This window comes from Leptosomus discolor, chromosome 1, assembly GCF_034619465.1.
Source record: "Leptosomus discolor isolate bLepDis1 chromosome 1, bLepDis1.hap2, whole genome shotgun sequence".
Lineage (NCBI taxonomy): Eukaryota > Metazoa > Chordata > Aves > Leptosomiformes > Leptosomidae > Leptosomus > Leptosomus discolor.
Window position 1 is genome coordinate 102,203,615 of NC_141391.1, and position 24,465 is coordinate 102,228,079.

The 24,465-nt window shown below is 37.7% G+C and overlaps 1 protein-coding gene across 3 annotated transcripts in view; it reads left to right on the forward strand.

The window, feature by feature from the left end:
- RCAN1 (regulator of calcineurin 1) overlaps nt 1–20,756 on the forward strand; it is a 38,995-nt gene extending 18,239 nt beyond the window's left edge. Inside the window, exons 1-4 of one of the 3 annotated variants that reach the window (XM_009957326.2) lie at nt 14,037–14,123; nt 16,220–16,393; nt 17,392–17,551; nt 20,540–20,756. In XM_009957326.2, coding sequence (XP_009955628.1) covers nt 14,037–14,123; nt 16,220–16,393; nt 17,392–17,551; nt 20,540–20,703 — 585 coding nt within the window. In that variant the 3' untranslated portion in view covers nt 20,704–20,756. Of the gene's footprint in view, nt 1–14,036; nt 14,124–15,387; nt 15,397–16,219; nt 16,394–17,391; nt 17,552–20,539 lie in introns of those variants that run through there. The other 2 variants (XM_009957327.2, XM_086460365.1) reach the window with 2 other exon arrangements.
- Nucleotides 20,757–24,465: the final 3,709 nt, after the last annotated feature.

Here is a 24,465-nt window from a genome sequence, read left to right on the forward strand (position 1 = left end):
ACTTTACATACTGTGCAGACTTTGTGAAATGTTTTCCAGGAAAGTTGAGTACAGCCATGAATCACTTATGGAAAATCCAGTGGAATGAATTAGTCAAAGAAATATTTGAGTGACCACCCTTTGCCTTCTGCTATCAGGAAATAGTGCACCTTTCCATGATTTTCTACAAATCATGTGGCATAAATAAGAAAAGCTATAGCTAAGAATAGCAAGCAGTTATGGTTGCTGGTCTTTGACTTTCTGATAGCTTTCTAAAAATGCTTATTTTGAAATAAATATGAAATTTAATATCAGAAAAAGGTGTGGGTACATTGTGGGAAATCTTCAAGTTTTTAAGATGCCCAGGGAATTTCTCTACTTTCTTCCCTGAACTTGCCTCTTCTACCTGTGTTTTCCTACTGGCATAGTTTAAAAGGGGGAGCCGTTTTTGCTCTCTCTCTTCTGTTACTTGTCTTCTCTCCTTTGACTGTCAGGCTTTTGCTTTCAGGGTAACAACTAAGTAAAGTCAAAGACTGACATCCTTTCATAGATATGAAGCTGTGAGTGTTGAATGACTGTCAAGTCCCACTTTTTGCTTCCTTTTCCTTGGCGAGAGCTGGTTCTGCCAAAGACAATTGCATCCAAGTTCTTTTAGGGTGTTGTGTAGGAAGTTGGTTTCTGTTTTGTTTTTTTGTTTGTTCGGTGAGTTTGAGTTTTTTGCTTTGTTTGGTTTGGGTTTTTAATGGGCAACAGCTTGTGCCATGGATATATTCTTCATTAGACCAGTTACGTCTAGTGGAATCAGTTGAATATTTTGTTATTTAGTAAGTGAAAGCTGCTGCATTCATTTTTCTTGTTCAGCTGTACTGGAGTGTGTCTTGCTAACTTACAGGCAATTTCTGAGAGAGGGCAATGTAAAGGAACGGCATTTAGGCAACTTTAACTTTGAATTTATATGAAAAGTGGGTGGGTGCCTCATTTTCAGTTAAATACATCTGAAGACATTTAATGACAAGAAGGGGCTTTTAAAAGTTAATTCTTAGCCATATAAGATACCATTGAGCTGAACACTGTCCTCCCTGCTCTGTATACAGAACCAGGCTTAGACCTATCACTGCACTTCTCCGTCCATTTGGATTCTTTTTTCCCCTCAATTTTTGTCTGCTTTACCATGCCCCAGATAGCAACTCATAATTCTTTCTGTCATTTCTGGCCTTTGCACCCTCGTTCTTAAAACCAAAATCATGCATACTATGCCAAATACACTTTGCAGATTCACATTGCTTGCTCAGTATGCATTTCAGCACTTATGTGCAAGTTAAGAGGTAGTCCTTCTAAATTATCCTTAACCTTTGCTCATTCTTAACTTTCATTTTGAGCTCTGAAACTCCTGGAGAACCAAGACTTTTTTTTTTTTTTCTTTTTTTTTTCTGAAGGTAACTTCAGTGATTTTTATTTTTAGAATTTCATTATAGCGTTTTTTTTTTTGATTAAGTGAGCCCCTAAAGCCTGCAAATTCCTTTGTACACTAAGCATATTTGCATTTGTGTCCTTGGCCATCACCTTCTACAAAGTTCTGAATTCTCCCTTCTTTACATCCTGCAGCATATGGTGATACTTGTTCTAGCTTGTCTGGAGGCCCACATAAGCTGCCTGTCTGGCTTCTGCCAAGCAGAATAGCTGACAACAGAGTTCTGCCTGCTTCTTCCTTGGTCTTGCTACTCTGCCCAGTCCCTGATATTTTCGTACAACTCTTTATCACAAATGCCGTCCTTTAACCCTTTATCCTGGAATCATACTTGACTGAAACTCGCTAAGAGGCTCCAAACAGTCCTATTTTTTGCCTGCTGTCTGATGACTTTGAGAAAACTCTCCCTATTTAAGGGACATTTTTCTTCTGTGGATTTATACTTGGATGAAGGAGCTCTTTCAAAGTAAAACACAGTAAACAATGCTCTTTTTTCTGGATCATTCTTTAAAGGATTAAGTAATGTCCTGAGGAGATTATCCCTGAATGATGTCTGAATATAGGGTTATAGGCTCTTAGTAATCCTCTGAGTGAACAGAGTGCTCCTCAGAAATTCCTAGCCTTTTAAGATGCTATTTACTAATGACTGTTTTCTGCATTCCAGGTGAGAACAAACTTTATGGGCTTTTTAACATACTTCCTAGGTATACGGCAGTCATAAATATTCTTTGCTTTGTTCTTGTGTTTTCCAAAAAGACACCAGGTACTCTGGACTGAATGGTTTGTAGCTCCCAAGTGCAGGATGGCTTTGAGGTATAGATGAGTGGGAAGAACTCTAGTGCTGATTGGACTTTCAGGTTGGCATTAGGTGAATTGTTGATAACTGAGTATCATGGCTGCTCAGTTCAGGTTAACAACTGTGTTTCAAAATGTCATCTCTTGAACAAAGTAGAGAGGGGTTTTTTGAGATTTTTTTTCTGTAGAGGGCTCTGTTCTTTCCTCAGCAGGTTTATTCATGATCAGTTTAAGATGCTGGTTTGCACAGGTGTCACAGTATCTGAATAGCCCTGTGTTTGAATAATCTGTCCATAAGGACTAACAGAATGCTATGCAGGTTTTATTTACTTGTTCTGGTTTTGCCTCTTACTAAAAACATTTTTCTCAATGAAACAAATTTAATTAAACAGAGCTTGTTTGTCTCTTCTAAAATGCTGTCAGCATGTAAAATCCTAAGATACCTTTTTTTTTTAGTCCATTGTTCTATTTAGTCACTACAATTTTACAAACTTTTGGATGCTAGTTTTTAGCACTTAAAAGTAATTTTTCCAGGTGGAATGGTGTTCTTAATATGAATAGGAAAATAGTTGCCAGTAAATATACTGTATGAAAATGTTTTCTTCTAGAATGCTTGAATGAGGGCAAAATTATAATCCATTTACTATGGATCATTTGAGCAAATCCCTTGCAGGAGTGGAAACGTTGAAAAAAGACTTTACATTTTGGAATATACTTGCCATATTAAAAAGTTTTCTAAACGAGACTAGTTGGTTATTCAAATATTCTGTAGTGGAATTTCCAAATTACCACTTTTATGTTACCAGTCAGTGAACAGGAATTTAGTGTTTAATGCTTGGAAATGGAAGTGTAAGTCATGGATTTTTCCGAGGAAGGAATAAGCACACTGTAGGTATTTATTTTTCAGATGGTTGGCTGGAAAACTGTCACACACTGAATCTGTAAATAGCCCTTCTGTGACAGAGCACAGCTCTTTATATTCTGTTTGAACATATGTAGGCTAGATAATGCAAGCATGACAACATACATTTTAAGCTCCTATTAAAAAAAGAAAATCTTGTAAGAGCCTATTCAGTAAAAACAGCTACTTTCCTTCTTGGCAGTGCTTTTGGAATCTGTGTTTAAAAAAAAAATCATCAGTGGGTTATTTGAATCTTTTTTTTTTTTAATCCCTCAGTGGAGTAATTGTGGAGTGGATAGATTCTGCGTGCAGAGAAATGGCTGAATTCAGCACTTGGCTTCGTAGAAACCTCTCTGACGTCCAAGGGTGATGCATACTTCTGTGATCAAAACTCCGGCATTGTGGCTTTCTGCTGAAAGGACATACAGCTTCAGGGTGCAGTCTGTCATTTCAGACTTCAAATAAATGTTTGTAATTGCATTAAGAACTAATTTGAGTAGGATTTCTTCTTTATTCTCGTTTTGAAATAATAGCAGTAAATGCAGGTAACCGTCTGGAAGATTTTTTTCTTCTGTCCTGTGAAAAGCTGTTGAATTAAGATCAAGAAAATTAGCAAGTTAACTGGCATTCATTGGAGCAAGCCTGGGTTGCAATTCACATCTCTTTAATAGGTGAAATTTTTAAGTCAAGGGAGGAGAAATAAGGCTGGAACTTTGAAGAATTATTGATTGAATGTTAAACAAAACTGTCTCACAGGTTTTGGAGATCCCTTGAGGAAAGAGTGACTGTTCCAAACCATTCTCCACATTTCTTTTATTCAAAAGAAAACGCTCTAATGTTGCTGTAAAGTAATTGGCAAGCCAGTGTGCTACTTCAGCAAATGTCATCAGAGAGTAATAATAGGTCTTGAAGGTTTTGAATCAGCTGTACTCCATCTGTGAGGGGGAGTAGTCCACAGAATGACACCTGTGTATTGTCTTTGGGTGTAAGACTACACCCAAATTCTCAAAAGTCTACCAGAGTAATGTTGAGCTTCTGGGAGGAGGGACCACCAAGACCACTGGTTTGAATAAAGGTAGCACCTTACTGTTATGTTGGGGGAGTAAATTAAGTGTTTATTGCAGTGATGGCCCAAACTGCCTTTTTTACTTAGCTTTGAGGAGCATGAATCCATTCTGGAGAAACTCCAGATTGCAGAATTTCAAGACCAATAGGAAAATACAGGTGGAACTGAGGAGTGAATACTGCTGTATCCTTCCCTGTTTACTACTGTTTTGTTTAACTAGCCAAGGTGAACTGATTTGATTTCCCAAATGCAACTGTGGAAGATTCATTGCAGCTCAAAAGCTGTGGTTCTGTTGAGTACAGTCAGACAGGAATGACTGGGGTTTGGTTTCCACCATCAGCTGTCACTTGTTTTGAAATTCTCACTTAATGTATTGTAGACAGAATCGTGGAATCACAGAGTGTTGGGGGTTGGAAAGGACCTCTGGAGATCTAGTCCAACCCCCTGCGAGAGCAGGACCTCCTAGAGTAGATCACACAGGCATCCAGGCAGGTTTTGAATGTCTCCAGGGAAGGAGACTTCTCAGCCTCCCTGGGCAGCCTGTTCCAGTGCTTTGTCACCCTCAGAGTAAAGAAGTTTATCTTCCTGTTCAGGTGGAACATGTCATATTGCAATGTTCTCTCTGGAATTGAGAAGTAGAGGTGATGGTGCAAGTCATACCAAAAGACAGGTTGGTGGTGTGCTCCTAGCAGCCTCCAAAATCATGAGTAGAAATGACAGCTGGTTTCAGAGTTTTCTTGCATTAAAGAACTTTGGAGCTCCTTATCTAACCAGTTGTTCCAAAATACCCATCAGAGATCTTTGGTCATAAGTCTGGAAACCACTAAAATACAATCTGACTGTTTCAGAAGAGATTTGAAAACAAATCCTTTGTTGCTCAAAGAAAAAGTAATTTGGCTTCTTAAATTGGTTTATCTGAAGCTTTAATATGCAATGATTCATGCTTTATAATGGTAACTCTTGATTTAGATGATTTAGGGAATAAAGATAAGCTGACACACATTCGTTCCTTCTGCTTTTTCTCCTCTGTACTGACCTTTTATCATTATCTCCTTCATTATCTAGAATGTACAAAGTAAGATAAAAATATCTTGACTTTTTTTTGTGGTTTTTTTTTTTTCTGAAAGTTTCGATGGATATGGAACCATAGTGAACAAAAAATGCCACCTGCCTTTTAATCCTGCTGTGATGATCAGCGTGTGTTTTATAAAGCCAGTGAGCTGGATGAATTTTTTTTCCTCCAGCAATATTTGAAAGACTAGGATGTTGACATCAAGCTTTTACTCTAACATATTATAAAATATGTATATTTAGAAGACATAGTCTTTAGTATTTGAATCTGGATCATAACCCTGTACAATCATCTCAATTTAAAAACTATTTTGTAAAATATGTTGTGTCTTTGTCACTGTACTTATATGTGTATATATTTAAACAGATCACAGTTTATTGGCTTGGGTTTTTTAAATCATAAACCAAATTTAGGTTCAATGCATTAGCATTTTCATTTATGCTGTGGATGCTAGCTCCAGGGTGGAAGGCAATGATTTTCAAAGTGTGTGCTTGCTACTAGAACATCTGGATATTGGGGAGCTTTGACCACTCTGGCTTCAATTTGATGGGGTTTGAATAAAATGGTCTCAGGTGTGCGACTGGATTGTGACACACTGCTGAATCACTTACTGGGGTCTTTTTCCCTCTTACCAAGAGAGATATTTGGGGAACTTGGTTTCTGTGTCTTTCACTCTACGTCTTTCTTGTAAGCTGTCGTGAAGCAATTGCCTTCATGCAAGAACTTCCATTCCTCATCACTTGTTTTGGCTGATGAAGATAGTTCTACTGATGTCACTGTCAACATTTAAGTATATCTAGGTTAACACTAATGTCTCATTCCTCTGAGATTTGGTCCCTGTTCAGTCTTCAAACATGGTATCTTATAGATGCCAGTGTACAAGCCCAGCACCAGCATTTTCTCAGTGCCCCATGTCTCACCCTAATGCATGGACAATGTGCAGAGGCAGCATCGGAGTGCAGCACTCCAGCTGTGTAAGGGTCAGAATATGTATGACGTGCTTAAAGAATGCATGAATCCAACTCTAAGCATGTGCCCTATCCCCTGGACCTCTCCCTCTGCCGAATCTAACTTATAAATAACTTTACAGCTGTTCCCTCTTTACAAAACAGTGTTCTTCATCTTCAGAAGGTGCCCCCTCACTCAAGAAATAATTATCTGAAGGGCCGTTTTTGTTTTAGTAGCTGATGGGTATAGCATGTCCCTTCTTTCTTAAAGTGTTTCATCTTGCAAGTCCACCCATCTGTTAATTACTGTCTAGATTTTTTCCCCATGCTGGTATTCAAATAAATAACCTTGAAGAGGTCAGACTGATGATGTTTTTTTCCTAGTTAGAGTGGTAGGAAGAATACCTCATGCTTCCTTTATTTCATAGTTATGCAGTGCTTATGAGATACTACTTTGTTTCGGGGCGGGGGTGCAGGAACAATTCTTTTAAAAAAATACCTTCCTTCTACTCTGCTGTAAATAGTTTACAGACACTTTTTTTTTCTATTGTATGCAAAAATGACCTATTAACATATTTTGGTTTAAAAGCCCTTGTTCTATTTTAGTTTGTAATAAACATAGATGATCTTTGAAGAATTTTACTCTTTCCCCTTTTTTTAATCTGTGCTCTAAGGAAAGGATTTATATAGATATCTATATTTATAGAAGCCTTCAACATGTTTAAGTTAGAAGAGTTGTTTAAGGATTTCCTGCCCTTCCCTTTCTATAGTTAGCCTTTTCTAGTGTGGCATGTGCACCGCTTCCGTGATGATTTACAGACTGTACTATTGTCTCTGTCACCTTTCCTTTCCCCTTTCTGCCTTAAATAGAAATAAATAATCAACACTGCAGCTGCATCTGGCCATGGGAATGAGCTTGTTTACATTTGTCTTGGTTAAAGATTATCATCTTGGTCTTTGGCTTTTTATTTTGTTGATTTATTTTTTTTCTTGCAGCCTCCACCCCCAACATGTAATGGATTGAACTGTAATATTGCTGGAGTCTTTTTCAGGTGTTTTCATACACTTTTAGGAAGCATCTTATCTTCTTGAAGGTTTTTTGATTATTTGAAATCAAATTCTCTCTGTGATGAGGATGGGTGGAACATTTATGATTGACCTTGCAAGAGCTTTCTCCTTCCCTTTTTCAGTCGTCCTACCCAATTACTGCAAAAAGACTGGGTGTTTTGTGATATGCTTTCTACTATATGTGTATTAGCTGTAGATAATTTTGTAACTAAAGTGAATCAGTTAATGAATTTAAAGAGACATAAGTACAGGAGAAATAGAGTTTTGAAAAACCTGGTTTGATTGGCATTTATCCTTCTATAATGTTAGGTGCATATAAAGGTATTTGAGTCTTGCATCTTAAGCCTATGTACCGTCTTAGTAAAGGTGAAGAATCTTCATAGCTTTTCTGCTTACTTTTACATGTTTTGCCTGACACTTTAGAAAGCGGTCACTCATCCCTCTGCTCTGTTTTCTGTTTGGAAGAGGAAAAGTTTTCCTGGAAGAGCTAAAAGTCTAAAATGGAGGTGCACCCCAGATACGTGTTCTTTAATTTTTATTGTCGGCTGAGTCTGGCTATGGTTATCTGTAACAAGTATCCGTGCTAACACACCAAGTATGCTAGTGATAATTGTGGTGAACTAGTGCTCTGATAAATGTTGCTGACAAGTATTCAGGCTTTATTTCTGAGAAGTTGCTTTTTAGATATGAAAATACTGTCCAATAGTTCAGAGGTTTACAACCATTGAATACTTTTTTCAAATGGCACTCCTCTATAGTACTTGATATAACATGATATAGTACAGACAGGCTTTTCTTTTGTGTACCCTATTGTGTGGAATCAAGTGCTTACATTTTGTTAAAACTGCACAAATTTTTGTCTCTATTTTTATGACTGGAAATTCAGTGACTAAAATACTTGTAAGCATATGAAATAGTGAATGGTCATGTGTTTGCTGTTCCACATCATAAACAAAGTTAATGAGAGGAGCTGATGATGACAGTCTTAACTCTGTGCTTCATGCCCCTTTTTCCATTTTGTCATTGTGTGGGCGTTACCTTGACTTAACACACTGCACGTAGCTCTGTGTAATTTGGAAAACCAGTTTGTGTACTCGTATTGCTGTGCTGTGTGATTTTTTTTTTTTTTTTTTAGTGTAAATAAATTTGCAGATTTGATTTGTGCAGTTTATTCTGTGATACCGAAGACACTGGTTTTTGTTTGTTGAAAAGGCGTTTTGTTGCAGATTATTTCTCTGCTGATGTATTAACTCAGTGTATATACTTATTTCACTTGTAATATCTTTCTGATGATCTGATGAATGCGTAGAATATGAAATCAACAAGTACACAACTTTGAAAACCCTAAGGTTTTTCATAACAACAAAGCAGAAGAAACTGTATGTTTACAGTCTTGTGTTTCTGATCTGGATTTGCCTGTCCTGGGAGAAATCTGTACGGCTGAGTTACGGGCTGTGTTACTGCCTGACTGCATGAGTAGGTGTATAGCCATTCCAGTGCTCTGGATTAGACATCAAGGTCACCAGCCTCCCAATGCTTAGGCTATTCTAAGGATTTTGAGGAGAAAAGTATACTTAAGTATGATTGGTCTGCCAGTTAATTTTACTTTATAACAAATCCTGTCAGACTTGCAAAAAGAAATCATGTCCAGGTTTCTTTTGTCATCTTTGTTTTGGGGGGAATTTTTGTGGGGTGTGGTGTGTGTTGATCTATTTTTGGCTAGTAAAATGAGACTAAGAACTGTGCAGACATTTTAAGGCAATTGACTTCTCACTGCCCTCACTCCTGGCTCTTTGGTTGAGCCAGCAGGCATTGGTGTGACTTCTCTTGCTCATCAAGTAAGTTTCAAAACAAAGCAAACCCCACAACACAAACCTCCCTATAAAAACAACCTACTTCTTGAATCCCAAGGGCAGGGAAACAAAGGTTTTCCAATGGTGGAGACTGTTACTATTTCCTGATGGCAGTGTTAGTTTGCCAAGTGCTGTTAAAGGCAGTAGAGAAAAATACACTGTCAAGGACATGTGCTCATTAGCCCTTCATATGTTAAACTTCCTTACTTTTTCAGTGGGCCTGAGTGCTGGGGATTTTTTGTTTTTACCTGAAAGCATGCTGAAGACACACTCTAGATGAGTGCCAAGTCCTAGAAAGGTACATTTATTAGCTTTTTCCATTCTCTGCTTCAGCATGCCTGTCCCATGCAGACATAGCAGCCCTGCTCCTGTGGTGACAGAACACTGCAGGTTAGAAGGTTCCCTGAATGCTAGTGCACACAGCAGAGCTTACTGACCCTAGACATGCATGGATAGCTCTGGAAGCTGTTTCTCTTTTACTATTTGCCCTTCCCTCTCCCAACCGCTAGGAAAATGAAACCAGTAAGTATGATTATTCATTCTAGATAACTTCAAGATGTTTATCGCTGTTGTAAGTAAGGGCTAAGGCAAGATAATTAACATGAAGACAGGAATAGAAACTATATGTTGATAGCAAAAGATCAGCAAGTACACATAGTGGGAGTACAGGGACTACATAAAGAGCACCCTCCAAGGGCAAGTGTATAAGTTCACCAAGTATGAGAGAAAAGAATGGACTGTATTATTCTGACTTACAGCTTGTAGGTGATCATTTTGTGAGCTTACAGTATTACCAACACATTTATTTTCCTTTTAATTTTCTTCCTCAGCTTGTTAGCTTTGCTATTAATGTGGTTATCAGCAATGAACAGTGATTTTTGTGACTTGCCTTTTTTTTTTCCTACTTCTGGGGTCTAATTTTCTCTTCTGTACCTTACCTGTTTTACTACATATGGAGATTAAATTATAAAACTATTGATGCCACTCAATCATATTGTGTTCCCACTATTCCATATGCTCATTTGACTCTTTCTTTTTCCTTTCACCTCCAAAAGTAATCAAAAAGTGGTCTCTTAAATTTCTCTGCCTAGGGTGTGCTACTAGTGGAGGTTGTCAGGTGCTATTAATGTTAAGGAGTACTTTAGGTCTTCATTGAGCATCTTGTCTGCAGTTTTTAAACTCAACTTAAAACTTGGGCCCTAGAATCTGTACCTTTCAAGGGAAAGGTGAAAGCTGAGAAAGCAGGGCTGATTGTGTTATCATGTCATACTGTTCTTACCCATTTGGTTTTCCCTGATTCTTATTGCCCAAAGTACCGCAGCATCCTGTTGGACTGACGAAGTTTGTGTTCTTTAGTATCAGACATTATTTGGTATCTGGATGACAGCATATATCTTTAAGCAGGTGATCTTCTTGCCCTTGTTCTCTTTCTGGAGGTCACTAGGGAGTCTCAAAGAGAAGACAGAAAGCAGCAAACTCTGAAGGCAAGGGAGAGGAAAAATGGCACTCTGATAGTATCAGAACATCAAATCCAGAAGTTGTGATAGTCTTGCTGTGTTCTTGTTCCAGACAGTTCCTTAGCGTGTGGTTAACAAATGTTACAGGACCCGAACACCACAGAACAAACATTGCAACACTGTCAGGATTTTGTAATGATGGTTTTGTAACTTTGACTCTTGGTTTCTACAGCAGAGCTCAGGGATCTCAACATAATGGTGCTGCCTTAAATAACACTTCATTAAATGAAGCAGGGGTAGTGAGAATTTTTTTTTTCTTTGAGGAAGTATTTCTGTTTGTTTTTAATAATTCAAGGTAGTTTATTTGATCCACTAATTGACACACTGTAGACTGCATAGCAGTAAGGATATTAGACCACTTCAAAGTGATCCCCCCCCCCCGAATACTAGTTCTCAGTTTATTCTGTGTTGTGATGGCATGTTAGTATGCAACCATCTTTCTTTTTTTTTTTTTTTCCCCAAGTTGTTTCTTTAAGAGTGACTAGTGACACAACCTTACCAAAAAATTATGATGATAGTGGTAAAATGGAACAGACTAGGACTGGTTTCCTTTCTTTGTCTTTTTAAACAGGCAAAGGAAAAACCTAGTGTGTATCCATAGAAGACTCAACATTTGTTTTAAATCTGGAGAACACAGTGTAAAAACAGTTGTTTTGTGAGGTGTTAAATGTTCTTAAAAGTCGTTGGTTTGTTTACAGCTAACACACTAATACAGCAGGCTATAGTCCTGTTTTAGATGGCAAAGTTATATTTGAAAGATGGCTGTAGTAAGACTTGTAAAGTCATTTTCCTTGGGTCTCAGTAATGTGTAGGTGGCCTTGAGGATAGCAGTCAGAGGTATTTTTATTGTCTTAACTTTTCATGGGATCTGGTCATAAAAATGTAAGCCTAGAGTTAAAAAGGGATGCCTGTCCTACTTAAAGCTGTGGAGTCCAAAATAGGGCTTTTCAAGACTTTTACAGTCACTGGACTGCTAGGAAGCTTTGACATGCTTAGCTGTATAAAGGTCTGCAGCTAGGTTGCCAAAGGCCTCATTCTGTTGAGCAGCTCAAACTGCCTCCTGTGTAGGCCCTATGAGGCTCTACAAAGTAAATATTCTTTCCACCTGTCACCCACAGAGATGCTGCAGACACCTCGGTAGCCTCAGAGTATGCCGAAGGACTCTGACTCAGTAGCTAGTTAAAGGGAGGACCTTCTTTACTTTCTTATCAGTAGCTATAGCATTCACCTAAGATGTGGAAAGCCTGTTTTCCTTTTATGCTCAGGTGATTCATGACCATATTTTCCAGGTGAGCATCCTGACTGCTGGTCTATGGAGTCATGCTTGGTGCTTCCACTTCCGAAGTCTTTGAGACACTTGACGACCTAATTCCAGGGCAAGGGTAGGATTCAAGACATACTCGGCGTGATTTTCTGTGTGAGCTCAGGTGGTTCGCTGCTTGGCGTGATGGCTGTTTATGAATCCTCTTCTTAAGTATCTGTGTTTCTGGGTACAGGTCATGAGCTTGGGAACTGAGACGTGTTCTCACTGTATGTGTGCCCAGCCCAGATCTCAGCAGTGTTGAGTGGCTGGATAGCCACTGCATCCCATCTTCCTGGGAGCTCTGGGAGAGGAAAGGAGCTGCTGTTTCTTCCTGTCTTTCTGTCCTTCAGGCACCCAGTATGTTAGGTGCTCCTGGAGCACTGGAGGCTTGTTATTTTTTTTCTATTACTTTCTTTTGGAGTTAAGTTTAATCTCACTGACAGTGTCTACATCAATTGTTCAGTTGTACTTCAGAGCACCTTCTCTTTTCCTGAGCTGAGCTTATTTTTAGGTGAGGGCTTCTAAGGAAAGGTACTAGGGGGTTGGTCTGAGTAGTCTTTCATGCTAAGGTAACTTTACAATAGCAGAGTTTGACTACTGAATGGGGATTTTAGCCTGTGGCGCAAAAAGCATCCTTAACTTTAAGCAAGAAGGTAGATTCCATGGAAGTAGTGAAGACTATTCATTTGAATAGTTATATGTGATGAAATATTTATGAAATGAGGTTTTAAACTTACGACTGTCTATTGTTTGCAAGTATTTCGAAAACTTGGTGCTTCTGTCGTAGCCGCATGTTATAGTAAAGTGAGCTAAATGCACTTACGATTTTGACTTCATTGTAAATTTTGATCTGAAGCTGCATAGGAGAGTTTCAAACAGCTTATAAAACTTAAGTTTAAACTTAATGAATTACTTTAAATGTTAATGATTTTTTTTTAAAATGATTCTGGATTTAAAAAAACAAACAAAACCCTGCATAAAGGCAAACCTAAAAAACCTCACCCCAAAACCCAATAAAACCCAAAAAAATCCCACCATCCAAAGCCCCATGTCCTGTGCTACTTTTTTTGGAAATGTTCTGAACCTGGGATACAAATAAACCAGAAAGTGTCAGAACGTAGGTTTTGTATCTCATCACTGCTGTTGGTAGTTCAGGTTGTCTCTTAAAACCCTGCCAGCGGATTCTGATGAAGCTCCTGTTAAAATAAAATAAACAAAACAAAACAAACCCACCCCTCAAAAAAACCCAAACAAAAACACCCTCAAAAAAATTCTCACAACACCCAAAAAACCCCCTAAACCAACAAAAAAATCCCCCAACCTTCCCAGAACAAAAGTCCTCAACAGTTCATAGGGCTCTGAAAGACTTTTTAGATGAAGTGAGAATGGTGATTAGTCCATGTAGTTGCTTTGAAGAAGGCTTCAAAATGAATTCTCACTGTAATGGGGGGGAAGTATTTTCCCAAATCAATTCCTCCTAATCTCTGAATTTCAGTCCATGTATTTTTTCCACAAAATTTCCAAAAGCTATTGACCCTGAGGGATTTGTTTTCTGTTCCGAAGTCTTGAAATTTTCCTTCTGGCTAATTACAGCCTATTACTCCAGACTTTGGTCCTTTAGCAGTAACATTTTCCATCTTAAGATGGGTTGTCCCATTCCAGTGAAGAGCATGTTGTCTGAGCACTGAATGGAATTACTACCAGTGGAAACTATGCTGCAAGAGGCTTGATAAAGCAGCTGCTGTGCAAACCTCAGCTGTTTTTTCCATCCTCCGGAGCGCTGGTAATTAGCATAGGGAAGCTGACTAATGTGCTGACGTCACCTCTTTCCAGTCGCAGCTTACATTTTGTTCCTGACTGCCTGAAAGCATGCAGGACTTTGTTCAGGAATTCGCTGTCACATACAGGATGCTCTAAAACCTTTCTTTTTTTTTTTTTTTTTCTTTTTTTTTTCTCTCTGAGGGGCTGGACTTGTTTCCCTTATAAACGCTGCCTGCAGGACCGACGGCTTCTTTAAAAGTCATTGGTTTCTGCGGAACAGCAAGTGTCGCTTTGGCGAAGCACAAAATGCATTTTAGAAATTTTAACTACAGTTTTAGTTCTCTGATTGCCTGTGTGGCAGATAGCGATGTCTTCAATCAAGCAGAAACAAGGGTATGCTTTATCTTGTGTGTTTTATTTCTGTGAACTACTGGAATAGTAAAGTATGTAAGTGCTGTTTCAGGTTATTTAACATAAGCCTTGATAGCTTTTTTGACTTGTAAGAAAATTTCAGTTTGATGCAGGGGTCTTGGGTCTTCCAAGCCTGCAACAGTATGCTCTGATAGGAATGACTCTAACTCTGGAAATTACTAGATCTTAAGCTATGTGTTTTTGAAAATGATCAGAAGTTTACCTCCGTACTTCCTTGACTGTATAGTGTATTTGTCACTTGCATATGTGTTTTCAGCAAATGTTTCAGATCTAATTTTGATAGTAAGATTCACATAACTTACAGTATGCTTTATACTTTTCATGGGCATTTTTGGCTGGCATTGTAGTTAAGAGCATAATGTTGAAACTGTAAGAAGTCCTCTCAGATTTATATTTAACTGATTAGAATTAATATAATGTAGGTAATCCAGTCCTGATACAGTGAATTGTAGACTGCTAAGATACCTTAAGGACAAAAATAGCATTTTGTTTAGTGTTGTATTGCTAGCATGACATTTATGACCTCTATAATCACATACATTTAAGAAAACCTGTATATATCTTGCACAAATCTTGCAGGTACTCTCTGAGTTTAAATGTTGAATGTGAACTTTGAAATGTGATTTAGCATGGGTTTGGCTTACTTTTCATGGTTGCATCCAGCTCTCTCTGGAGTACAGGAGGCTAACAAATCCAGGCTTTGCGTGCGGAGGGTCCTGGTCTTGTTTCAGAGCTCATTTTGAAAAAGCTTAAGTGTGGCTCGGCAAGAAGCAGGACAGCTCTGATTTTAAAATACCTTTGAGATATAGTGGTTCTGTACACAGCTGTGGCGAGTGTGTAAAGCAGAGCTTTTCAGGAAGGAAGATGAAATTTTGAAGTAATCACTGTTGTCTTATGTAACCTTTGTTGCTTTTTTGTACAAATTCAAAATGTAACAGTAAAAAAAGAGGCAATGTGATTTTACATATTTGTTTATTTTGGCTTTGTATTAAACTTCTAGTAAGCTTTTATGAAGAGAAAATACTTGAAATCTGAATGCTTGATCTATTACTATCACTGAAAGGTTATATTGTGTTCTTAATCTGAGCCTGAAACACTTTGCAAGAGTGTGGCAGCTTCAAAACCTCCTGCTTCTTTCTCCTCCTTTGGTCTGATGTCCTGAAGTAAGAGTGGAAGCACTCTTCATATAAATGATATGAAAAATAGTCAAGTCAGGTTTGCATAGATGCTCTATGTGCAAAATGGAGACAGCCAGCTGTTGGTAAAGGTGCTTCAGCCTTTTCACACAGATAGGACGACAGAGTAACTCAGCTCCAGATCTATGAAGGTGTGAGGGTTTGGTCCAGTTCCTACTGTTACCACATGATCGAAACAGAAAGTGTGTCAAAGGCCCTTCAGGAGCTGTATGGTTAGTACATAAGATTTTTTAGGAAAGATAGTGGGAGTCTTTTTAGAATTAGGTTCCAGAAATAGAAGAGGCTATTAAACTAGAGGTCAGTAATGAGATGTTCATTTTCCTAAATGAAAGTAGCAGCTATTAAAATAGGAGATGTTCATGAACTTTATTATGTATGCTGAGTCACTGAAGAAAATTACATTTAGCTTGCAAATATGCTTTTTCCAGTTTTCTCTGTTAAAACTATTGTGTTGGTTTCCCTGAAAATTGCTCACTTGCACAAAGGCATGCTCAGCAGACTTTTTTCAAGGCCTTTGGATATTAATTTTTTAAGACAAGCATTTATTTTCGATATCTTACCAGTACTACTATTTATATGATGTCACTAAATCAGAGTATCATGCCCAACAGTTATTAATGATAATAATCTATTTTTTTAATAAGGAAGAAAAAAGCTGCTATAAAGAAAACAAGTGATAGGTTAGAAAAAAATCATTTTTCTAACAGAGAGAAGAGGAATACTAAATCTAGGCTGTCCTAAATACATCAATATTTGAGTTGTAGTATGCCCCTACTAGTAACTGCAATTTATTTCTGTATTTATTTAGAGAAAATGTTGAGTGTTGCATATTCACTTTCTTCTCTGGTCCTTTCTTTTCAGGCCAAATTTGAATCGCTGTTTAGAACATACGACAGAGATATCACCTTTCAGTATTTTAAGAGCTTCAAAAGAGTACGAATAAACTTCAGTAACCCTTTATCTGCAGCAGATGCTAGAATCCAGTTGCACAAGACAGAGTTCCTTGGAAAGGAAATAAAACTGTATTTTGCTCAGGTAAGGTTTTTTTGTGGTTATCCTTACAATGTACTAGAGCATAACTTAACTCATGATAAGCTTCTGTAGGTCTTCAATCATGCTAATGAACATGGTTATTTTTTTCAGTTTGATTAGGGAATCACAGGTTGTTCCAAAGCTACAGGTATTTGGAGTCTGTTGCATGTTTTGCCGATGTCTCCCTTTGTATTGTTTTGATAACCTTGGGGAAAGGGAGTAGATGATAGTAATCAGCACAGTCAAAGATAGAGTTTAATGGGCTGGGGGAAGCCAAGTGTGCTCTGCCAACAGTACGCACGCACATGCTCGCTCAAGTACTATCGGAGGGAACCCAAAGTGTAAAGCTGCACGTTCAGGACTACCTGTTGATCCTGCTCTCACTACTGCAAATGGTTTCTTTAGCACACGTTTGCACTTGGAGATCACCATCAGTGCAGCTCTGTAGCTGGCTAGTGTCTGCTGCTAAAGATGTGAAACTCTCAGGTTCTAGTAATCTGGGTGCTTTTTGGTAGCTGCTGTGTATTTTCCTCCGTAAATTTAATGGGAAAATTAATCTATGTGTGTCTGTTTCAGATGTCCCTAGGGACAGTCCTGAAGGAGCCAGTTTATTTATATACCTTCTAGAATTCTCACCACTCTCACTCGTGGTAATGAGTTTCAACACCATTTGTCATTAGGCCTTAAAGCCCATATCCAGCTTTCTCCTACTTCAGTATTTTAAGGACAGATATGTTCTGGTGGAATTTTTGTAAAACTCCATAATGAGAAGATGCAGATGTGCATACTTCATTGCATGTTTCATCAGAGTTAATGAATGTGGTGGCTTGTCTGTATCCTGTATACTGGGTCTTTCATATAGCTCCCTTCAATAATATAGTTACATGCTGCCACCTTGAGTGCCTGTTACAGCATAACATCTATCCAAACCTTAAAATTCCTCATGAATGATGGATTCATTGATAACAGTGAAACAGCTTTGGCTTTTATGCTTTTTTCAGACTTTGCACATTGGAAGCTCACATTTGGCACCACCAAATCCAGACAAACAGTTTTTGATTTCACCTCCTGCCTCTCCACCTGTTGATTGGAAGCAAGTAGAAGATGCTACTCCAGTTATTAACTATGACCTTTTATATGCTATCTCCAAGTTAGGACCAGGTAAGGAGGAGTAGAAACTCTGGAATTTTGGTTGAGTAAAACACCTTTTAAACTTTCTGAATTTCTAGAACTTTTCAAATTAATTACTATCTAGTAATTAAATTTGTAATACCAGAGAAAGTGTTAGTAAACAGCAGTTTTCTTACACACATAGTAATTCCAAAGGGTCACTCGGAGGGCCCAGACCTCCACAATGTGGTCTTTTTTTGTGCTTTGTAGAGAGCATGAAAGTTGCTTCAATAAATTAACTTGTTCATCAGAATTTTCAAGAAGCAGCTTCCTAAAAATGAAGAGGCAATTGTGTAGTTAGATACCTTTTGAAGGGATGGGAAGGTCCTGTTTCAGACTAAGACAGTGAACCAGCTGACAGCTGTGTAGCTCTGTGCTAAAATTACCTCTACATCTGAGACAGTAGTATGTGTAGGTTGGAAACTGTCAGTATCAACCTAATTTTCCTTTGAAGTTAAGAGGGAGAAGTTTCTGCCACTCCTTGCTCTTTCTAGTTTTCATCTGCTGCAATGTATTCATTTACTGGAAACTTTGAGGTAGCTTCACCCTGGAAAGGAAAAAAGTTTATATTGGGTTCCTCTTTTTCCCCCACTGTGCAAACTAAAGACGATACTGAGAATGTACACTTACCTCTTATTTCCAGTGCTGTCCCTAAGTTGCTTGTCGCTTCAGCTAACCACGCTGTGTAAACTGGTTATAGATCTATTTATTAAAAAATAAATAGCACCACAGATAAGAGAAACAGCTCTACCTGCTATTTGTGTTTTAACGCGAATACTACTTTCAGAAATAGGTGTAAATTTCCACTAAACTGAATTCTCATTTTAAACGTGGCTCTGCTTTTCAGTGGTTAGTGATCACATCCCTCCGTGTCATTTTATACCTCAGTTAAGACAACGTTCTTAATGAGAATTGGTGCAAATTATATTTCCCAAAATCTACAACTATGATTTAACTTTTTTGCAACTGTTCTATTAAGTTTAGAGGAAAGAAAAAATGGCTGCACTTATTAGCACTATCAAAGACAATAAAAACTGTAGTCCGAATCATTTTACTGTAGTATTTTTATATACCTGTTCACCCACCAGATTAGGGAACATTTAGCTCCTCGTGCATCATCTTTCTATGTAGTAGTTTATGGTTGACTGGATGCCAGTGATACCCAAAGATTCTAGTGAAAATAACGTGCACTTCAGAAACCACTACAGAATTCTTGTTACCTATGAAAATTCAGCCCTTTGGAGTTTGTGGAGGGGCAAAAATCTATGCTTATGCTGTCATAAAAATTGGGGTTTATTGCCCATTTTTAATAAATACTGTCTTTTAAATGGTGTGTGAATTAACGGCAAGAACAATTTATAGGAAAGATATTATAGTTTGAAGTGGAGGTATAAAATTCTGACACAAATAATTTGTTTATCCCGAAATATGTAAACTAAATGTATGAGCCAGCATGTAGGTCTTTAAACCCATCCATCAAGAATACTGCTGAGGTACTAAATGTTTTTATCAAAGATTTTGTTTTCCTGAAATCAGTTTTCAAAAAGAAAAAAAAAGTCCCATAAAACTATGCTTGTCGGATACAAGTTGATTTTAATGAAACACATGAAATGGATAAATAAATTATGTTACAGCTTGCTGATTTTATGAAGGTTCAGAACTTGCTTCATGGGTGCTGCTTTCTTTACTACAAGCTTTCCTTTTAAGTTTTAGCAATACCGAAAAGAAACCTGTAGGTCTTAAAATAAATACTTGTGGGCTTAGTAAGCAGTAAAAGTTGGTCCTTTTTCTCCTGAAAGCTCTGTTGCTGAGATGCCTTGCTGTAAGCTCATTTTGCAGATCTGTAATCCTTTTTCCCTTGAGATTTTTCATATATATTGTGAATGTTGAGCCCTATAAAGCTCTGCCTCTTGACTGTGATGTTCATTGGAACACAGAGTTAATGACTTGGTACTAAGGAGCAAGCAGATGTTACTGTAGCACAGTGGCTTGTGTGTTTCTGAAGAACTGGAGGCAAGAGCCTTTTTCTCTATGGAACTGCTCTTTGTGGCAGTTCTCCTTCCTAAATTTCTTCGGGAAACAGAGCAGAGACCAATTCAGAGCCTTGGCCCACTAGTGTCCTTGCCACAGCTGTTAGTTCTTTTGAACAGCTGATGTGCAGATCACTGTAGTAGTCTTGATGGAGAGTGTTCTCTCCACTGAGGGGTAAGGAGTATGAAGTAACAAGAAAAAAAAATTAAGGGGAGCTGATCAGGGAAGTGATGAAAAGAAATAGTTTGCTCTTTCCCTGATCTAATGTAAGATTAGAATTCCTTAACACCTGGTTGGATTTCAAAGCATTTCTTTATATTATGGAAAAAACACATTTCAGATCAGTAGTCAACAAAATTTGTATCGTAGCACTTCTACACACTGTCTGTATTATATCTAAATGTTTCATGTTTTACATGCGTGAAGCCTGCTGTCAAGCTCTGCTGCTTCACAGAGTGCCAGGGCAGTGCTAGAGCACCTCTGTGTGAGGTGGGAAGGACTGCATCCAGCTTGCTTAACACTGACAGCTTTTAGGGGGAAGGAAGATCCTGTGGTTTTGCCGTCATTGAGAAAACCAAAGTCTTCCTGAATGTGGTACAGTGGATAGATAGTCTTGTACGCTTCAAAATGACAAAAACCCACCAAGAAGCCTTACAACTCCTTATGTAGAATGCTTTCTTGAATGCTTAGGGTAATTTATGTAAACTAGCTTTTAAGAGAGCAGCTCAGCTGTGTTGCACTGAAAACAGAACCTAAATACTTCTGGATGGTAAATGTGACTGTTGGCAGTGCACCTGCCTGCACCATCTAATGTGTTGTGGCATCAGGATTTGTCATCAGTGTATTACTTACTGGTTTTCATGTATTCCTTTCTTTCTAGTAATTTATTTCATACTTTTCTACAGAATGGATCCTTTTTAACCAGTTTTGTTAATATTTAACTTTCAGGAGAAAAGTATGAGCTACATGCTGCAACTGACACTACTCCTAGTGTTGTCGTCCACGTATGTGAGAGTGACCAGGAAAACGACGTGGAAGAAGAAACAAAGAAACCCAAACCAAAAATTATTCAGACGAGAAGGCCAGATTATACTCCTACCCACTTAAGTTGAACTGCTGTTGTTTTTCCAAGGGTTACAAGTAGACATATGCAAGGGAAACATTTACTGTGGAAACAGCGGTTCACAGATTTGGTGGCAACTGCAGCAGTTATAGTAGGAGAAATTCCAGTATAAGTTTGCTCAGAAAAAAACATGGGAAGTTTCGTCCTTATTTTTGATGCTGCAGGTTGATGTATGCCATGAGTGTGTTCCCAGATCACTGGGGACAAAAGATAGGCAGAAGATGACATTTTGAGACATAACAGGACAAACTAGGTTTCTTTTTTGGGGGGTACTGTAGGCTCTTCCATTATAAAGCAACTGGGGGAAGCTTTCTTTGTTCTGACTCACATAAATCCTCAAATAGGCTAGTCATTTTGTGAAGTACATAGCGATAACAGAGGTGGTTTTAAAGATTAAAGTATGGGAATTGTAAACCTTTTTCTTATAATAGATTTTGTGCATGTGTATTCTTGGTCTTCTAAAGTAACTTTGCATTATTTTCTATAGTTTCTCACATATTTCTGGAAATCTGGGAAATTGTTTAAAGTATTTATTATCTCAGCATCCTGGACTTAATACTAGATGTGTATATACATATATATTTATATTTGTTTTTATTGGCACTCATTTTCCAGCAGGCATACAATTTCTTCAGCATCTTATTTTGGTGCTATGTAACTTGTGCTTTTAAAATTTTAACCTTTTAAATGCCTATATAGGGTTTTATCTGGCAAAGAAATGGAAAAATGTGCAATAGGAAAGTTGTTTAAATAAGTTGATTTTAAATTATTTAAGTTTAAATAATTTATATCTTCAATAACATTTGTTCGGTAGCTTTGACTTTCTCATTTGGAAAAAAAAAATATAAATAAAGCTAATGTTGCATATTCACAGCAATGTAATTTTTCAGTAAAAAAAAGGTAACGGAGAGACATGAACTCTACTCAGTACTGAATCTAAATTGTGAGCAAAGTTTTAACTGATTGAAAAATTGGACACAGTGTGTAGAACAGCAGAGAGATGGAGTGCCTTTTCCTCGTTCATTCCTGATGTGAACTGTTCTATAAGCTGCACACTTGTATCTTTTTCTACTGGCTTTGTATGTCCGTAAATATAAACTTTCTTAGCTTTGCTTCAAAAATAAGCTGGTATTTAGAAATGCTTAATGCCAAGTAATGATGCATACTTAAGTAATGGATATATGTGGGAGAAGCTTTAGGGTTTTATATATGTTAGTGTTTAAAGACAGTAGCTCATGAGATACAAGTTTAGAGGAAGAAAGATGACAGAAATGTATTTTATTACTTGTTTTTTAAAATTGAGATCCTCACTTTGAAATAGGTTTCAGTATTTTTTTTAAGAGATAGTAACTGATATCTGTGGGAAAACATCACTTACAGTTTTAGAAACGGGATGTTTGAAGCTCGTCAGCGTGTTTTTAGAAATAAAAGCATGGTTCTCTGTTGATTTGCTTTTGCCACAGTTGGTCTGAGAATGAGTTTTGTAGCTGGAGTTAATATAAAGAAATCTTTTCTGTGCCATTTGAAGCAAACATTGACTTAAATGCCCAAGTTCACACCTTGTTTTTTAAATAAATATATATTTTAAAAAATAAGATGTAAGCAGAGCCATTCCAAGCTGTGGTGCAGTGTAAATGCAGTGTTATTGAAGGCCTGCCATTACACTAAGCAAAACAGAAATTGACATCCTGTGACTACAGAGAGCAGGAATATATTTAACTTCAGTAATAGCTGCGATTATGATCTTGTTTTGATCAGTATGCCCTGTAAACCAAAACAAGCACTGGTTCTTGGTGTCTGTCTTGGACCTAACTCAAGTGGCACTCTTTCCATGTTAACAGTGTTAAGAAGAGATAATGCCATGTATTGCTGGAGCCATGTTTCATGGACATGGGGGTGCATGAGGTTATTTTGTGTTACTAAGGTGTAACAATCAGCTGGATACATGTACTGCTTATTAGCACACAAAATAAAGTGGAGGGAAACGTAGGTTTGCCACAACTGCCTTTAAGCCTTTCCAAGATTATCTTCCATGTTTCTCACATTGCGGCTGGACTTAGTGTTGCAGTTCATTCAATTTAAAGTTGTTGGAATAATTCCTGTTCTGTCCTTTTTCTGTCTTTCCATGATTACCAATCAAAACATTAGTTTTGCCTTAGAAATCCAGGTAGTTGCTGTTCTGTTTCCTGGCAATCTGAAGAAAGCAGTGCTACCTTTAAGTTAAAAAACCCACAATGTTAAATACTAATATGGTTTTTGTCATTTTAGTACACTGACATCTGCCTAATAAGGTGGGCACTAGAAAGCATGGAAGGCTTGGGATGGATACAGTGTGTTTCCCATTCTGATGGCAGTTGTAAACAAAGGTTGTGAGACAGTAACTCGCCTGTGTTTCTGGTTGTATATCCTGGCTTGTGCCACCTTCTGTTATTTTTACTACAGTGTGCTGCTTGCTTCTTCTGTTTGTTTTTTGTTTGGTTGTTTGGGTTTTTTTAATGTTCAAATGAATGCTTAGTTGGTATTTTATACAGTTGTATAGTATGGGGCATATTTAAATTAAAATATTTTGTTGTCTTCTTGTAAATGTCGTGGTGTTTATGCATGCAACTAGTTGAAGATTTTGTGCCAAGATCTGAACTTTAAGCTTCCAAACACTTCTGATTTGAAAAAGGTAAGAATATTGTCCCAGGTCACATCCTTACCAACCAAATTAATTTATTCAGAGAAAAGCTTTACAGCCTTCTGCTTAAGAGATTTGCATGATCTCAATCCAAGTATGAGAATCTACCAATGAATAAAGTCCAGAATATTCCTGTTAAAAATTGATTCTTCTGTGCCTGAAGTTGATGTGCTTCCTGATAAAGGTATCAACATCTTGCTATTCTATAATAATCTCTGTGCATTCATAATATCCCTACCAGTTTTCTTCAACATGAATAATTCCATTTTTAAAGCTCTTGGAATATGAAAATATATCAGCATTTAAATGGCTTTACCTAGTAACTGTAAGTCTTTGTGTTGCAAAACATGTTGTGCAAAAATGCATTGAAGGTTTTGCTCTCAATATAGATAGAAATCCTTTCACAGCAGAAAGGAGTTATTGATATTAATGCTCATCATTCTTCTTTATGTATGACTGGGAAGTACTGATGTTTGTAAGAAATCATTCTGTACACAGAAGTGGCTTGAAATAGCGAAGTGCCACTGCTCACCAATAGCAGGCCCATCCAGGAGAGTTCCTGCATAGGGTAACTGAAATAACTTGGTCCTTAAGTGATCTAACAAAAGATAGAAGGTGGAACAGCAATTCCAACTGAGCCATCCTGCTTTACTTAGAAGACCTCATTTGTTTTTCTTTTTGGAAGTGTAGCTCATGTTTTATTACTTGTCCTCCGCCTAAGGGTAGCATGCAGAATCTCCACAAATCTGTAAGTCATCACTAGCATTTGTCATTTTTCAAGACTCGTTGCCAGCTTAGTGGTACGCATTCCTATTGTTGGATGTGCATTTGTGCCTGTGTGACTACAGTAAGGACCTTGTTACCAAGGTGAATTCAACAGCATGGACGACTAAAGTTTGTTTCTAGGTTTTGTTTTTCAGAGCAGCAACAAGTGTAGTAACTTTGATATTTGAAATACTGGACAATTGTTTTAGTTGTTGTTCTTGTGTTGTCCAGACTTGTCAAGGGCGGGGAAGGAATGAACTCCAGCAGCACGCTCTCATAACATTTTAACAGTTACAGCACAGATTT